Source organism: Erithacus rubecula, assembly GCF_903797595.1.
Source record: "Erithacus rubecula genome assembly, chromosome: 1".
Taxonomy (NCBI): domain Eukaryota; kingdom Metazoa; phylum Chordata; class Aves; order Passeriformes; family Muscicapidae; genus Erithacus; species Erithacus rubecula.
This window is the reverse complement of record NC_136658.1, coordinates 41,275,536-41,294,957: the sequence shown is the minus strand read 5'-3', so window position 1 is coordinate 41,294,957 and position 19,422 is coordinate 41,275,536. Positions and strand designations below refer to the sequence as shown.

The following is a 19,422-nucleotide window of genomic DNA, read 5'->3' as shown; positions in this document are numbered from 1 at the left end:
CAGCAGCAAAAAGGCATTCTCATTAAAAAGAAGAAAACAGAAGCAAGCAGAAACTGACCTTTAAAAGGACAACCTTGGAACAAAACCAACACAGGAAACCAGTAGACAAAGATCAAAATTATTCCTTTCCTACTTAGACCTGAACACACTGAGTATGTTTTAAGGATAGAAAAGTTTTTCTAAAGCTTTTAAGTGAGTTGGTTTAAACATGTGCACTCCCAGCTCAGAAAGCCAAACGTGTCCTGGGCTGCATCCAGTGGTGGCAGCAGGGCCAGGGAGGGGATTCTGCCCCTCTGCTCTGTGAGACCCCACCTGCAGGGCTGCATCAGCTCTGGGAGGACATGGACCTGCCATGTAGATCTGTAGGACTGAGTCCAGAGGAGGGACATGGAGATGATCAGAGGGATGGGGAACCTCTCCTGTGAAGACAGGCTGAGACAATTGGGATTGTTCAGCCTGGAGAAGGCTCTGGAGAGACTTAATTGTGGCCTTGCAGTAAGTCAGCTGGAAGGGAACTTTCTACAATGGCATGTATTGGGCAGGACAAGGAGAAAAGGTTTAAAACTGAAAGAGACTTAGACTAGTTTGGATAACATATTATAAAGAAATTCTTTACTGTGGCAGTAGTGAGACTAAACCTACATGTACACAAATACATACAATGACAGATAAAGGTAACACCAATTCAAAATACAGTTTCAATAGAATTATGTGATGAATGAAATTAATTAACACTGTTTAAAAGTAATGTTTAAAGTTCTGAACTAAAATCTTAACAACAAATCAATTGAAATTACACTGCAAACCATGTTAATATATTTTAGAGAAAAGTAGAGGAAAATGGGCAATGATGCTCTTTATCTCATTTTGTGGCTGCTTTAGGTTTTGAATGGATGATTCCATTTAAGAGTGGAAAATTCATTATCTATAGGATCTTGAGCTGTCTTAATGCAGCCACCTATAAGGAAACACCCAGCTCAAACACCAGGTCTGAGAGAAGGTAAAAAAACCCTGCACATATCAGTGCCCAGTCATGCAGGTGCCCAGCAGTACTGAGATCCTCAGCAAGCAAAGGGTGCAGCTCCTGCCACAAGCTGCAAGGTTGCCTCACAGAGCCTGACAGACAGAGGTCAGCATTTTGGGCAGTTGTTCCCCTACATCCTCCAGCTGGATAAGCAGCCCAGCTTGGAAGCTCCCTTACAGCACTAGGGCTGGAAAAGGCTCACTTCAAGCTTATGACTAAACGACTTCAGCCTCCACCCACAGCTTTGTCTTCCTGGCATTCATCTGACTAGTGTGCACACAAACCAGTTGGTTCAAGCCTGGTGCTAATAACACCAAGGCTGGGGACTCAATTGACATATGGGCCATTCACTTCAGAGCTGGATTCAATAGTCCTTGTGGGTCCCTTTCAATTCAGAATATTCTGTTACCTGTGATCTCATTTTCTTGTTTTTCACATCAATAAGATGAGGTCAAGAACTCTGATTTTGCTGCAATACCCTTAGAAAACACCCAAGGACACTTCAAGCTCTAAGTGTAGCCCATTCAGCCATTGAAGTGAAAGATAAACAAGCAAGCCCTTGCCTTCACTGGCACTACAGGGAGACCCGATGGATGATGCTGCTAAGGCTGAAACAGGATGCTTGTCAACCCTCTTCTCAGTGTCCATCCCCCTTATCTTAATAGCTGTGCATCTGGAGCAGAACAGCAGCACGGCCTGCACACAAAAGCTGTGGAAGGGCTCACACAGGCTTTCTAACAAAGTAATACTCTGATTTATTTTACACATCTCTCCATTTATACCTTCCTGTGCTGTTCAGCTGAGTGCTCATCTCAGCAGTAACCTCCCCTTTGTATTTTGCTCCTACACTGACATATTCTTTATGTGAGAGAATTTTGTCATTCTTACTCATTACTTACTCATTACCACATTAAACCAACTGTACACATGGTAATCTGACAAATTCCACCTCAAAGTGTAGGACTAGTCAGGTGCTTTACTTAATAAAGAGCATAATCCTGCACTGCAATTTTTTTACCCCTTCAGATTACTTCCTTGGAAATATGATGCAGCCTTTCCTCAGAATTAATCTAATGGCTGATTTCAAACTAAAAGTACTGTTTTTCATGGAGCATTTATCTTCAACCATATTGAATGGCTTGTTTATATAACATCTATTTTATAAATTAAAGAAAAACCCTGGGAGTCTTTTCCATTTCCTGAGCATGATATATGGTATTCAATGATTTATTACAATACACTACAACTTTTAGAATTATTTTATAAAACTATAAACCAAATATATTTAAATCACAACTACTCTGCCATCAACAGCAATCACTTGCAAAAGCAGGGAGGTGGAGCCTAGAGTTCCATTTGGAATGGGGCTGCCAAAGGAAGGAGTATGTCCAAAGGTGCTCTCCCCCAAGAGCTTTCCCATCCAGACCACAGCTCAGCCAAGGCATGAGGTGAGGATCATGGCAGGGACAGATGCTGGAGAGAGATGAAGGCTACAGCATGTCATCAGGAAGCAAACCCCAAGGAATGCAGTGCAGTTGAGATATACTGGTGGTAGGGATGCCCTGAATGTAAAAATTAGTAATTTGTAATTTTGTAAGCATATCCTGTTACAACTGATACAAAGACAAGAAGGAGAAAAAGTAATACAGTAATAAAGTGCATATGAAATACAGTAACCCTAATGAACAGTAAGTAAGTAGCAAAAGATGTGAACTCATCAGTCACTGACAGATGAACCACACAAGTACAACCTTGGAAAGGTCCACGCAGAACTTTGTAACTGGTAAGAAAAAGAGAAAACAGGTTAGCTATGTTTATCAGCCTCATGGGAAAGAGGAAACTTAAAATGGAATACTTGAAAGGCACTATGAGAACAAGCAGAAAGACAAGTACATAGAAAAACCCAAGGTCAGTGACTACACAAGGGCCCTATGATGTAGGTATGAAATGAGACATATTTAGGGTCCACTCTGCTATTTAATGTATTGATGAATGTGCTTATCAATCAAAGGAGTGAGATCTTAGTCCCACTGGTAAACATCAGACTTTATCAGCCAACAAGAAGAAAGAAGCTTGTGCTGCCTTTGCTGTGCATGTTCATGTGAGTGCAGCCCCTCTTGTCTCTGTGGGTACCCAGAGTGTCTAGTGTGTGCCCCTGTGTGCAGTCCACGTGCAGGGGGCTCATTCTGCAGCCTGAACAGCAGCAGGCTTCATCAACACCTGCAGATGAAACTTCCTGAGTTCCAGCCCAAGGGATGTGGCTTCCCTTACCAATCTGCAATTGCCCATTTTCAAAAATGAATTTTAATCAGAATTCAAAATTCTGTTTATGAAATTGAAAGCTATTCATTTTATGATAGTCCTTACATAAAGTCTGGTACAAAGAATTTTCTCTTTCAGCCTTGAAAATAGGTTCATAGAGTAATAACATTTGGGAGAGCAAACACACAAAGGGTAAAACATTGCAGTATTTTCTCCTCATTATAATGTATATTCTCCTCATCATAATACCTCTCATCAAAATTATGCACTATGCCACTAACAAATGCATTTAGGGTGCAGGAGACAAACCAAAGAGAGGTATTCTGTTCCAGTACAGATTCTAAAATAATTCTGCATTTTCTACTGAATTAGGAACAGCATAAACAAAACTTTGAGAACATATATAAACAAATAAACTTCAAGTGGTACAAATCAAGATCATTTCAGTGGCACAAGGGCCACAAAATATCTTCAAATTCCTTTGAGCAACATCAGTATCCCTGGAAGATTGTGCAAGCAGTCTCAAAAACAGGAAGTATATATTCCATTTAAAATACAGACTTGTGGTACAGTGCAGTACCTTCTGAAAGATCCCCTGTCACCCGCAGTCTAACTGAGTCATCTCTCTATAAATATATTTGTTTAAGGTCTTCTAGGGAGGTACAGAACTACTGCATCTTACAGTATCAGACCCCTGAAGACAGTCTCAGCTGGACTGCCACTAATACTGGCCAAATAAAACTATATTTTAAAAAATATTTCTAGCCTTCTTCTCACATTTATAATTCAAAATTCACAACATATCTTACTCCTGGGAAAGAGAGGTAAGAAATAAGGCCCTTATTCATTTTTCCTTCAGCACCAATGAGCATTTTTCTGAGACTGAGTTAGTATAGGCAAAGAGAGGTTATTAAGAAGTGAGATGAATCCCTCTCTGCCACTATTTTCCTCCTAACAACACAGCCTTTTCAGTTGAAAACCTGAAAAATGGAGTGCCAAAACATGTTCTGAATAGTTTATTCACTTTTCCCTTTATTGATGTTTATAACATTTTATACATTTCAAATGGCTGTCATTAAATAGCCATTAATGCAGAATTCTTTTCACATCATCTTGATCGGTGTTACTGTCCTATCCTTGTGCTCAACTACTAAAATTTGTTTCCAGAACTTCAGTAAGCATTAATCACACTACAATTATACCTCAGAGTTTTATTTACTTTTATCCATCTGATTTTCAGTCCTTCCATATTTGCAGAGGAAGGAGAGCATAATAAAATGTGAGACTCATGAAGAAAACCTAATTATAGTGTAGATGCTTTGCAAGTTGCCACAAGCCTTAAGGCACTGCAACACACAACTCTTCTAATCCGAGCATCTCATGAATGCATCAAAACCTTTTTCTGATCATACAGAAAGCTGCTCATTTAAATTATATTCACAAATGGATTTGAAAGCAATGGCCTGTGGATACTTTCTGAATAGTTTTGTTCTTCATCAGAAACAGTTTTGCAAGGAAAGTTCATAATACATTTACATGCCATGCTCCCTTAAAAAAAAAAAAAAAAAAAAAGAAAAGCTTTTTTGGGGATGTTTTGATTTTAAGAAGTTCACTTTTTTTCCTCAGAGACCTCTAATCTTCAAGATTATACTGCAGAAACTATAAGTAAGGGATTCTAAATTGAAAATGACCTATAAAAAATATAAGTTTATGAAAACACTGCTTTTTCTACATCCACTCATTATGTAAATCAAAACCTGAACCCACCTGCCAGATAAAAAAACCTGGATGAAATAACATCTGCATTTATAGCCTTCTGCAAATTGTTTTGTCATTGTAAGTCACCATTTCAAAGCCAATGTAGAGACTTCAGGTATTAACACACATTCAGCTTGAGGGGATTTTATGATTACATATACATAACCATGTATCAGACTGCTACATTTGGTATCTACAGAATGAAAATGCATTTGTCTCTAGTGGGCTGCCAATCTTAATAACTTTAATAAATTTAGCATGTTTGAAAAATTGATTTAAAGAGAAGAAAAAAGAAAAAAAGACTGCCACATACACCAGGAAACCACACCAGGTATTAGCTGCAGTAAGGAAGAAAAGGAATTAAGAAGAGGAAATATGAATCAAGACATATTTGAAACTTGATATAAGTGAAGGAATAGAAGAAAGTTAAGTTGATGGAAACATTAGGCAAAGATGAAAAATGAAGAAAAAGAAGAAAGGAAAGATTCAGCCATGGCTTTTTGAAAAAACTCAGAAAAGGACAGTTGTAGGAGAATTCAGCAGTAAATTCAGAGGCAGAAAACCAAGAAACGGTGAGTTGTCACATCTGAACATGTCAAATGGACAAAGTTCTTCAGCAGTCTGCGCGTAGGAAGGGAATTTAAACAAAGATGGGAATTAAATAATTAGCATTACTGCAGAAAGGACAGGTCAGATAAGAGTTCATGTTACGACACGATGTATTTTGGCTTACAGTGAAGCACAGAGGATTTAAAAAGAAGCAATGACAGTCACAAGTGATGGATTTAAAACTTAGTATAAAGGATTCTGCTGAATGCCAGCAAAGGGATATATAAGATGGGATTAAAGTATGTGACTTTAAAAAACTCTTCTTTCAATGACACAAGAAAGGGCACTAAGACATCCACACTTACATAACATCCAAAGTCATGAAAATAAAGACTCCTAGTCTTTTTACTGCTCTCATATCCTTTACTGGTAATACACTTGAATATTCATCTCTTAGGTTTCACCCTCTCCCTGAGGGTGAAGTAACTTGCACCAGTTGCCTGTCAGGCTTACATAAACAACCAAACTTTTAATAGCAAATTCAGCCAATCATCAGGCACCTGATCTGGAACAGTTCTTCTCTCATATCACTGAGATGTAACCAAAGATTCAAACTCAACAAATATCTGCAGCTGAGCAATTATCTTTTGAGAAGGGAAATCTTAAAAGGTGGGAGAATTTTTAAATACCATTAAATACCATTGGGAAGTCACTGTGAAAATGGCCATGTAACTCATTTACTGTGAGGCAGTTCAAATTTTCCCCTGGCATTCTTTTGATAATGAAGGAAAGATGGCATGTTCCATCAGCAAAACAATAAATTCCAAAAACATTAGTAAAAAAACAATGGTTGAAATGGCTAAAATAATGTTTCTCTATGACCCTTATCTGTGATTTCTGAATTATACCATAGACCTTCTCCCTACAGTGTGAATTTTAGAAATTGCACATTTTCTGGCAATGAAAAAATTAAGTAGTAACTTCTCCACCAAGTAACTATAGCTTCTTCATCAATCACAAAAAGAAGGCATCTTCTGATCACTGGACCAGCTTAAGATGACCCAAGAGAAAGGAGGTATGCCTGGCTCTCCTTGGATGAGACAAAAGAGCAGGGCTCAGCATATTTTCCCTATAATTACTACTACAGCTGTTTCCTAATCAGCAGCAGTTGACTGTCAAGAAACTCAAACATAAATGGATGACTTAGTAATAAGGAAGAGCAAGAGAATCAATCTGTATGTCAGCCTTACCATATATAGCCTGTATTAATTAATACATGAAATTAATTGGTATCCTGAATGCCTTTTGTATTGAGGAGACAGGTTCATCTTTAAGCACAAGGTCAGTAAGACAGTGGGAAGGCAAATGAGGTTCTACCAGAGTAAAACCTATCACCTTCCTGCCCCTTCTTTCTTTGCAAGTTCTATCTCATTTGAATTTGGATGTTTGGGCTCTAAACCATTATTATAAGACTATTTCAAAAAATTTAATGACAATCAGATAACTGAATGCTTCATTATGTATAGAAAATTTACATATGATATATTTTTCACCTCAATGTAAAGTTTCAAATTAAAAAATCTAAACAATGTCAGATGGGTGTCAATCATGCAATGACTGAATGGCAGCCCTTAAAACCAGATAATCATTTCACAGGATGTCAGAGGTCTTTTTTATTTTTTTTTTCAATCTATTTCCTTCTTTTTTATATACTATCATGTATTTCTTTTATTTCATTTCATAAAGGATAATAGGTGGAGTGTGAAAAACACTTATGCACTAATCGCCAAGAAGGTTCACATATGACAATTTCCATAATTACAAAAAAAACCCAAGACATTGATATGGCCTGACTATTAATTTTGTCTGATTCAGCTTTGAAAAGAGGCATTGTCTTTTCATAGTATCTCCACAGCTGAAATATTTTTCTTCAATGCAGGCAAGTATCTGGTCAACATCATTTGTTCTCCTCAGCACTATAACAATGAAGTTGTGTCAACAGACCAAGAGATGAAATATTTTATCATCTAAGTCTGATGTCAAATCTACAACAGCATTACTTGAAGTATATGCACTGCTAGTGAATAACAGATTGATTGCAGAGTCACAGATTCAATCTCTACTTCCTTGTTCATTAAGTGCATCCTTGAAATCTGATTGCATTGTTTTCTGTAAACTTGACTATTATTTCACTTGGAGCACAGCAAACATTATTTCTTTTCACCTATCAATGGCAACCATTTCCTAAAGATGATGTGAGATTATTCTGTATTTGTGAAATGACTGCAACAGGACTATAGGAATACACTTTCAAATTAAAAGTGTGAAGCATGCTTTGACATTAGCTAGGATAATTCATAGCCAAAATATAAGCTTGAAGCTTTCACAAATTCCTTCCAAATTATTTTGTTCAAATTTAAACCCTCACAAACACTGGAAGAACTTGCACTAACTACTAACAATCAGTGGAAAATCAAAGTGAATTAAGTCAGCATTTACAGAGCAGGACAATAAAACAATGCTCTCTAACACTGGAAATCTGAAGCTTTGAGTATAAATCAGACCTTTAACAACACATAATCCTGGGATCTTACATGTATGTGTCATCTGGAGAATGCCATATCCATCTCATAATCACTAACAGAATGACCCCTGAGCTCAAAGACATACAGCTGTGTTCTATATGACAGGTACACAGCAAGGTCAGAATACCCTTCTTTGATCCATAACAAGTAATAGAGAAGTAGTTGGAAAACTTGTGGTCTGCAACTTAAAGGTTTTTTAACATCAGAGAGAAGTCAGACTGCTTCTCTCTGATGTTTAAAGTCACAACCAAAATCATGTAATGTAGTTTGAGTAATTCATTAAGTAAATTGTGATAGCCCTAACAACACTCACACAAAAAGTGAATACTTTGGCCTAGCTGAAATGTAATACTAAATGTTGAGCAAATGGTAGTCTAGAGACATTTCAGAGATACTCTTTCACTGCCAGCAGGTTTTAGAGGACATATACCTAATAATACTTTCTTTGATGAAACAAACCCTTCCACTGAATACTTCTTAAAAAGAGATACTCCTATTAAATTAACTGAATTTTAAAGTTGTAAATGAAACTCCACTAGTATCAACACTTAATGCTGAATAAGACTTTGTGCTATCAGCTACTTACTTTACAAGAGTTTTTCTGTGAGCAGTGTAGTCCTGAAGAAAACTGAAGAATTTAAATGAACTTGTACTACATGCTTATTTCACAATGTATTTACGTATTTTTCTTCACTGAGCAATCCACAGCAGAGTATTTCTGTCCTTCAGTAATTGAGGTAGAAATCAACTTACCCTATGTTTTTCCTTTACTTTCTTCCTGTATTCTTCTTTGTCAAATTTGTCTTCTTCACGCAGTATTTCTTTTGCTTTATCCAGGTTGATACCACTGGCATCATCTTCCTCATCTGCATGTGCCAAACTGGATTTCTGCACAGGTGGCCACTGCTGCACTAACTGAATTAGAGATGCCAGCAAGAAAAAGAATGGTTAGAATCATTTTTTCCAGATCACACTTTCGGTGCCCTAAATATTCCAATACATTATTTTTTCCAGACTAGATAAAAAGATCATCTGCGCAAAGGAAACAACAAACCTTATTTAACATCATAATCAGTTTAAAATTACTATTTTAAAGTCATGTCTCCATTACAGCACATTATGGTTTAGTGAATTCACTTGAATCTCTTCTCTTATTTTGTCCTCTTTCCTGTAAACAATCCATGTAAACAATCAACATACCAACATATTAACCAAGAGAAAATTAGACAAGCCTTTTTCCAGAGCACACAAAAAAAATCCTGCAGGTCCATGTTTGAGGGACACAAGGAGAACAGACTTGGAAGGGTTCTTCAATTATTATACTAAGACTGTATTGGAAATGTTTGATGGATGACACACTGAACACATCCAGCTTCCCCTAAATATCTGAAACTCTAAATTCAAGACAAAGACTACACATTCATCAAAAAACATCCCTACCTATCTTATGACCTAGTAGCTTACACCTTGTGGCCTGAGCACACACCTTCAAGGGAAAGTCCTTGCAAAATCATTCTTGCTCATGGATTGGTAGAGCACTAACTCTTGAAAGGAAAGTACATGGCAGAAAACACAGAATGCCTTTCAGTACAAATGCAAAACCAAACACCTTTGGGACTCCCTAAAGCACACAGGCTGTTTATTTAACAGGTACAAATAAATCCAACCCATTGCTTCCACATCCTTTTGTAAAATTGAGTTTGTGCACTTGTATTTTCTAGGAAGATACATTTTTAGAGGACTTTATTAAAGAGAAGCATGTGGAATAGAATAGTAAAGTACCAAAGCACTATTTTACAAAACCCAGGGAAAAAAAGCCAAGAACAACATCCATAGATGCAAATTTTGAGTTTCCTTAAATGTCACCCCTCTTCTATTGTACTGCTTTTCAAACTACAAACTTTGTGATTATTTTTCTCTTCATCCTTGCTCCTTTTTGCTTCATTGCATAAATAAAATTAATATGTAAATGTTTTAGGCAAGTTGAGACAACAGCTTCTAAATGTCTAAAAATATCTGACATTGTAGTTTTCAGTCAATGGGGCAACCTCTGAAACCTTTTACATTCTGTCTAATGTTAGTAATTATGTATATGGCTGCACTCCCTTCACCTGCAATATAAAATGCTTTATTTTACTGAGTCAGAAAAAAAAAAGCAAATTATACACTTGTAAAGGTCACCTCTCTTTCAGTTTATGCCTCACTGAAATTATAAAGAAAGGAAAAAAAAAAAAAAAGCCCTACTTTTTATCTTAGTGCTGGAAAAGGAAAAACATCATGCACAGCATGTGAAGCTGTGAAATCAAATGACAGAAAAGTTCATGGAATGTGGACTTGCTAGTGAGGTTATTTCCACAGGGAAACCCTAGAGTGACTAGCATCCATAATAGTTCCTTTCAGTGTAAAGTCAGTAAATTTTTCCATTGTTCTATTAAAAGAGCAAATCAAGTAACTGACAAATTTTCAAGCACTGTTATGTCAGTCTCAGTAAATCAAAATTTGGTACTTCCTTAGCTTTTCTAACAAAACTTTTAATCTAGAAACAGTGAATGCTGGGATGAAAACCAGGTTCTTCTTTTAATTCCAGTACATTAACTCAAGACTTTGGGGAGCTTAGGCAAACAGCTACAGAAAATTTGTTTTGCATTTCTGTAAGAATAAAACTCTTGATTCCACCTGAAATTGAAGATAATAGGCAGAAAAGAGATACAGTTCTGTACATCCACTTACAGCTCTCATACAAGTATCTTACACATAAAAAGATGAGAAAAGGTCAGTGTTCAACATTTCTCTTTTTCCCAATGGAACAGAATTCTAAATAGAAGCTGAACTCTTTAGCAAAATGTAAGTCAATTACAAATACCACACATTTTTTAGAAGTGTGTCTTTTTTATACAGATATAAAGTACATGTTTGACTTCATAGAAACTACAACTTCAATTCCCACCAAAACACAATTACTTTTAAGTGATCTTACCTCTCCTTCTTCAGTAAAAACTACTTTTGTGTTCACTTTAAATTTCTTCTTCAAGATTTTTTTGGCTTCTTGGGTCTTAGTTACTTTTTTCTTCATCTTTGATTTTGATGTGGTCTGCATAAAAGAAAGTAAGTTTTCTTATGAGTTTTTTACTAGTCATGGAGTATATACTTCAAACCTTCTTAAAAGTAATTAGATGTATTAAAATTTAATTCCTAGAACATGAGTAAGACTAATTTCCAGTAAAAATCAGCCAGCAAACCTTTTCATAAAAGCATTTTAAGCAGGTTGTATCGTCAGAAATTCATTTAGTCAGATAAAAATTTAGCATAATTTAAATCCTGCCAGCGCCAGGACATCTGGCTCATTCAAATCTCACTAACCTCTTAGGGACAAGGACACTAGATTCACCAGGTTATGCTGCTAGCAAGCCTCATTGGACAAGAAATACAGTATAACTAACTTGAAGCCATTAACTATAACTGATCAGATACCAATTTCATCTCACTTGTCATCACATTGTCCTCAGGCACCACAGTAAACCAGTCTGAGTTATCTGTGTGTCAATGAATGCCATGCAAGAATACTCCTACTTCATAATTTTTGTCTCTTGCAGAGACAAAACACCTCATCCAGGAGGTGTTTACCAAACCTGGATTTAAATACCATCTAAATGTCACAGAAGTTTCTGGCATCATAAAAGAAAGTAGTGAAAAAAAATGAAGACACCAGAGCAACTAATGAATGAATCCACAGAACTTGTGAAATCCTAGCCTATATAAGTTTCCCCAAGACACTCATCTGGTGGCAACATCATGGAACTAAAGAATGTGGAGATTCACCACCCCCAACCCTTCTTCCAAGAACTGCCCTTTCAAGAACAAAGGCTGAACGTGTTCCAACATCTACCAGGGTACAATACAAGAGGACATTTTAAGCAGGAACTGACATTGCAAAAACTATTTTAGAGCAAAAAATTATTCTGAAGGAATACGTGGAGAAGGCCCACAACTCATTCATCATCTCATAAAGACTGCAATCTCTTCACTACTCAGGAAAAAGTGCGTGAAAAACAGTCACTAAGCTGTCTAAACTTCTAATAAATAACAGAAAGCAGTCAAAGCAACCAGAAAGAAAAAGGAAAAACTGAACTTTTTCTCATTTCCATTTTTTATTTTGGTCATTTTAATCAGTTTTCTATACAAAATCCACTATAAAAGGAAGCAAAAAACATTAACTCAGAAAGTCACTGTCATTATGGTCAGCACACTAATGCACTGAAATATGAACTATAAAAGAGAAAAATTATAGTCCTTCTAACAGAAAAAATGGCTTGTGACAGCTAGTGTGCTGTGATATCAAGTAATGATTGTATCTATTATAGAAAATAGTAACTATAGCAGTGCTTTTGTCCTCAGTATTGTCAAACAGTTTTTGCAGCTACCACTGGTTAGGTACATCTACAACAGCACAAAAAACTACACTACTCCCTCATTACTGCTGCTTATCCTATAAACACAAATTGTTTCAAGATCTGCATTAGCATAAAACCCTTACCTCAAAATACAGACTACTTAGTAGAACAACAGGAGCTGTTCAGAGGAAGAATTTAAAGAGAGATGTTCTTCAAGGTACATGGTATTCACTTCCACAGCATTTTTTTTCAGCAGCTGCTTTTGGCTTTCTTTCTTTATTAAACAGTCCTCTATTTCTCCACTACCAATATTATTGATATCAATATAATAAGCTACTATAAAAAAAAATTACTGTAAGATTGAAATATGATTGAATAGGTAGTTTGCAAAATTATATTTAACCATGAATTTCAGCTGTTTACATTTCTTGGTTTAAAAAAGAGTTTTCCCAGCTAAGGAGCACAAATATCCAAAGAGCTGTCTTTACATGCACACCTAGACAACATTTCCAGTTGTATCTTACTCCCTCCTCCTTCCTCTGAGTTTGATATTGCCAAGTTGAATGGGGAAAAAATGGGAGAGTACAAAATTTCCAAACAAATAAAAGGAACAAGAGGAGGAGAAGAAAAAATTGGGAAGCTAAATTCCCTCACTATAGACTCAAAAAGCATAGTGTAAGATCAGTGGGAGAATCTGGACAGACTTATAACATTGCTTGTGTACCATCACACAAAGGGATCAACATTTTTTTAAAAACCTGCAGAAAAAAAAGTCTGAGTATAAAACACTACACATTCTCTAGCTAATTAAACTGTGGTTTTTATCAGGATACTGCATTGGGTTTGCATGGCCAGCTTTTGACACGGGGGGGCTACAGGGGTGGCTTCTGTGAGAAGCTGCCAGAAGCGTTATCCATGTCCAGCAGGGTCAATGCCAGCTGGCTCCAAGATAAACATGTTGCTGGCCAAGGCTGGGCCCATCAGAAATGATGGTAAAATCTCTATGATAACACATTTAGGAAGAGGAAAAAAAAGTTATGGCACAGATGTAACTGCATCCAGGGAAGAGCAGTGAGAGAAAGAGCCCTGCAGACCCCAAGGACAGTGCAGAGGGGCAGGAGATGCTCCAGGCATTGGAGCTGAGATTCCCCTGCAGCCCCTGGTGCAGCCCATGGGGAGGCAGCTGTGCCCCTGCAGCCCCTGGAGAGCCATAGATCCACCTGGAGCCCATGGAGGAGCCCAGGCTGGAGCAGATGGATGCCTGACAGGGCTGTGACCCCATGGGAGGCCCCTGCTGGAACAGGCTCCTGCAGGGACCTGCAGACCCATGGAGAGAGGAGCCCACGCTGGAGCAGGTTTCCTGGTAGGACTGTGACCCATGCTGGAGCAGCCTGTCCTTGAAGGACTGACCCCCATTGCAGCACTTCACAGAGAAGTGTTGCCCATGGGATGGATACATGTTGGACAAGTTCAGGGAGAACCATCTTCCATGGGAGGGACCCCACACTGGAGCAAGGGAAGGGCTCCTTTCCCTAAGCAGTGACAAGAACAACATGTGATGAACTGACCACAATCTCCATTCCCTCTCTCCCTATGCCACTGGGGAGGAGGAGGTAGAGCTGAGAATGAGGAGTGTGGAGAAGGTGTTTTCAGGGTCTGGTTTTACTACTCATTATCCTGCTTTGGTTTTGTTAACAATAACCTCAGTATCTCTAATTTAAGTCTGTTTTGCCTGTGATATTTGCTGCACAATCTTTCCTGGTCCTTATTTTCTCTTCCCTGTCCAGCTGTAGAAGGACATGATAGAGAGGCTTTGGTGGGTGCCAGACATTCCACTGCACTGGTAGTTTAGTTTTCTGAGCACACTTCAAAGCTGATGGCTATCAAGGCTCTTTCAGTTTCACAGACAGTGCTCTGACTGACTCATAGTTTAAGACCAGATGGGCTTAGATATCAAAACACTTTCATCACAGACATAGACACAATTTTCTAAACTACATGACTTCAATATTCAGCAGGGGAAGAAGGGATCTTTGGTGTGTTAGGGCAGTGATTTCTGACATAGCTTCTCTGTTCCAAGGGGGAGGCTACATAGTCCATGGGAAGAGTCAGGCAAATCAGCCATGGAGTGTACGGCGTTCTGGGGCTACCTGGGGTCATGCCATTTTGGTACCCTTCTGGGGATCTCTCTCACATTCTTCTGGAGTCCCTACATAATCCTAAAGTGTCCCTTCTGTCACTTGATCTTCTCCCTCCATGTGTCTCCAGTATCATTTTTCAATGGATCTATGCCCCACATTCCAAGAGCCTCTTGCCCTACTTCCTGCCTTAGTGGTTGTTGCTTTATATTGAACATACTTGTGCCAGATCTTTTTCCAAGTGGCTTAAGTCTTGATGCAGGATGGGTTGGTCAAATCCATCTCAGCTCATGGTCTCCTCCAGGATCCATGACACCCTGTGACCTCCACCCAAATTTCTAATACCACTGCCTGTCCTTGTTTTGACCTCACATTTGAGCAGCAATGTTGAAACATCAATTTCCCATCTAGCAGGAGTCTGATTTGTCCATTTTATAAGTGAAACACCACTAGATATGAGACCTCAGGCTTCCCTAATCTTCAGTGCTAACCCCTGGATCCCTATGTTTTCAAGCCATTCTGCTTACTCTTTCCCACTTCCATCTTTTGTATTTGGAGATACCTGAGCACGGATAAGCAGCAGGCTGACATTCCCTATGGCTTCATCTCTTTTCTTCACAAAGAGTTCACCACAACAGCTACTCCACCAACTGCTGGAGGCTGCCATCTGTTAACCTTAAGTTCTGCAGAGAATACAAAGGTAGCAGGAGTCACGACTCCTCTGTGCCCAGTAAACAGCTGGAATCTGGGGTCACAGGCTTTGCAGGCAGAAGTACAATCACATCAGCAGACAGAAGTGAATGGAGGTTTCTGCTGACAACCAGACCCTGTTCCTAGTGCCAGAGCAAGCCTAGTGCCTGGGGACTTTAAAGGGTGCTGAGAGGGCACACTGCTGTCCACACTGACCACTGCAGGTGTGGCTCAACTACTATTTACCTCAGTAAATCCTTTCCTAAAGCTGAATTATTCCATCAGATAAGCCACAGATCCAAACAGAACAGCATGGGTGGACACAGTTTTTCACGTGTTGCTGTTAAGATACCAGAGGAATTCTGCGTTTGAACTGAAGTTGCTAACAGCAGTTTAAGCAGCAGCTGGTGCACACATCCCCCTCTGTCAAGGAGAAGAGGATACCTGCTGCTCAGCAGCAGGTACATTCTGCCCTATGCCCAATACAACAGCCCTGCAAATCTCATCTTTTCTTCTATAAAGATGGGGCAGTAGTTAAACTGATCAAACAAGACCAGAGCAATAATTAGCCTCTTTAAAACTATATATAGCACTTAGACATTGTAACTTAAGAGTCACTCAAGTTTATAAAAAATCCATAAAATGTAGGATCAGCTGCAGGGTTGGGGGATTTTCTACTGTTACTAATCTAAAGCCAAAATTTCTTTTTCCTTTTGTATATATCAGATGGCTTGCTGGATTATTTAATGAGTAACAATAAAAATTAGCTCTCAGAAGAACAGAAAACTCAAAAATTTCTGATATAGAATCAGTAACAATACAGCTAATATGCAAGTTATTTTCTGTTTTTCTCAAGAAGGAGTGGGCTTTTGATTTCTGACTTAAAACATCTGATATTCTTAAGCTGAATCAACAACAAAAATTAAGATAAGATTCTTCTAAATTAAGATACTAACAAGTTTAAGAAATAAGGATTACTATTTTTCCAATTACAATATTTTTTCTGAAGAGATGGCACAGAAACACAGCTATCAATAAATTTTGTTTTTGTAATATGTAGTATTTTTTCTTATTAATACAATTTTAAAGTCAACAGATAGCATGTAATCCTCAGCAGTATCTTACCATAACCAAGACAAAATACATGTATTTTGATCTTTGGAGTGTTATTCATTATCAACTTAAAGTTACTTTATTTCTAACTGTAATTTTCTTTTTAATTTCAACTCTACACATCTTTGAAAGCAAGCACAGAATACTCACTACAAAAGCTGTCTAAAGACAGGACTACATTATTGTGGCAGGGTAAAATATCAGTAGGGAAAAAAAAGTTAGAATCAATTCTCTAGTCCCATAAGTTAAAACATGCATTACTTAATTTCTAGAGGGTTTGTGGGCTTTTCTTCTCCCTCCTGCTTGTATCATACAATTCCTAGGAAGAATGGTGCTGTACCTGAAAGTATTTTCCAGTCTCTCTCTCTCAACATTATTACATTACTTTACCAAGATTTTAACAGCAACTGCCTCTGAGAAACAAAAATCAATGTGGGACTCAATTTCATAGACTTGTTTTGTATTTCTTCAAGAAACTGCCCACAGGAGGAGCAAGTATTATCACATTTGTGGTATCACAAGTACATCAGTCCTTCTGTCAAGCTACTGCTCAGATGTCATTCCCCACCAAAGGCTTGCAAACTAAAGCTATCAAACCTTAGACAAAGAAAGCAGAGATGGTTTTCATCCAGCAGGCACCACAAGAACTTTGAAAATACTAACTATTCTCCAGTCACTAATCTAAAGCAGCCTAACCACAAAGCATTGCCTCCCAAACCCATAAACTTACTTCCCAAATTAAGACCACAAGGCTTTGATTACCTACAATGGAGGAGAGAGGAGTAGAGGGGAAAGAAGTTTTCACTTCTGAAAAATATCTAAAATATCACAGACATAGCAGTGAGTTACAAACTTCACTCCTCACACATAATTACTAAAGATAACACAGAAAACATCAAGAAAAGCAAAACAGACTCTGAAGTCCTGTCCACTTTACTTCAAGCATCTACAAAATACTGAACACCAAAAAGCTTCCTCTTGAAAATACAATTTGATATCTATTGAGTATAGTGGCAGAAAATCCTAGGATAGGCCATGACCACACAGGATGCAAGGATGCTTCTTTTCTTCATGATCTGTGGTTGCCAGGTGGTCTTTATTTTAATTTCCAGCCCACTTCTCTAAATGTCAGCTCCTTCCTCATTTCATGGCCAACTTTGCACTGTTGTGAACATCAGAACAAGCCAAAGCCACTAAGAAGCAGCAGGGCAAAGCTGCTTCCACAAAAGAACTCCCTCAATCTTCCCTAGGAAAAGAAGCTTCTTTAGTTAGCCTGTGTTGTTGTTCTACTTTTTATATAATACAAGTGTGGCTAATTTTGCCTTGGTGAAGTATTCTAAGTTTTTACAATTTAATTAAATGTCAAAAATTGGGAAGCTTAAATTCACAGACACTATCCAAACAACCTGCATAGCACTGGTATATACCACTAAGGTCAGCTTTTACCACAGCAGTTGTGAAAATCTGGAAATAGGTAGACATACTCAAAAGAAAAAACCAACACTCCTTATATGATTTCTATTTGCTTCTCTATGAACTCTTATAACCAAGTATAACCAAGTATGAAGATCAACACGATCTTCAGTTTTTCAAGTGGTGGCTTAAATGAAAAGGCTGGATTGATGAGGGTCTTGTCGGTTTGGAGTGTTTTTTATTCAGGGTGTTTGTATGTATTATTTAGGTTTTTTTTCAACTAGTATCATGCAAGATTTCAAGCAAGATACTGGAAAAGCAAGAAGCTGAACTTATTAGTTGGTAATTCTTTACATAATATCACAATTTGATCGGGAAATTCTAGACAACTAAATTACTTATTACATCTATTATTTCCTTGCTAAACCTAGTGAAATAATGTTGATTTTTAAGGAGAGCATTTTATAGGAGAGAAAAGTTTACATCAAGAACTGCATAAGGCTTTTACAGTAACAGTTATGAAGGAAAGATCCAGGTTGGTATTCAGAAGAAAATCAGCACTTCTAACATAAAGGATAGCATAGACATGAATCATGTCAAAATCACAGCAACAGGAAAAACAAAAGTAGTGTAAATAACAAAACATTCTAATAACCACTATTTAATATTGCTAACTGCATGCCATGACTTAACCTCAGCCAGCAACAAACCATGATGCAGCCACTCACTCACTCCCCCTGCATCAGGAAGGGGGAGAAAAGCAAGAAGTATAAAAATGAAAAAGCTCCTGGGTTGAGATGAAGACAATTTAATAGCTACAGCAAAGGCTGTGCATGCAAGCAAAGCAAATACAAGAATTAATTTACCACTTCCTCTGGGCAGGCAGGAGTTCAGCCATCTCCAGGAGAGCAGGGCTCCACCACGCCTAATGGTGACTTGAGAAGACAAAATACCATCGCTCCAAATGTCCCAACATCTTCCTTCTCCCCATAGCTTTATATGCTGAGCATGGTGCCCTAAGGTCTGGAATGTCCCTTGGATCAGCTGGGGCCAGCTGTCCTGGCTGTGTCCCCTGCCAGCCCTGGTGCACCCCCAGCCTCCTCACTGGTGGGGTGGGGTGGGGTGAGGAGCAGAACAGCCTTGGCTTGGTGAAAGCCCTGCTCAGCAGCAGGGAGAACATCCCTGTGCTACCAACAGTTTACACAGCCCCATACCCAGTATTATGAAGAAAATTAACTCTATCCCAGCCAAAACCAGCACATCACATTATGGACAAAGACCACAAGAGCAGCAGCTCACCACACTACTGTTCCAGTTACAGATCAAAGAAAGAGACAGGGACGAAATAAACCACAGCAAAGATAGACCTGTACTGTGGCAACCACACTCAAACCACACGATGGTTTTGATTACTGTTAGCACAAGGGATTACATCTGAATCCGAGTTTCATTACAGCTTTGGGTTTGGGTGCAGAATAGATTTCTTATTACACAACACA

The 19,422-nt window shown here is 38.2% G+C and overlaps 1 protein-coding gene across 1 annotated transcript in view; it reads right to left on the bottom strand.

The window, feature by feature from the left end:
• The window catches only part of DDX10 (DEAD-box helicase 10), a 156,274-nt gene that overhangs the window by 49,477 nt on the left and 87,375 nt on the right, over positions 1-19,422 (bottom strand). The window contains exons 14-15 of the mRNA XM_079298709.1: positions 11,156-11,269; positions 8,932-9,093 (exon numbers count right to left, since the gene is read on the bottom strand). Of these exons, the coding sequence (XP_079154835.1) occupies positions 8,932-9,093; positions 11,156-11,269 (276 nt within the window). The remainder of the gene's footprint in view (positions 1-8,931; positions 9,094-11,155; positions 11,270-19,422) is intronic.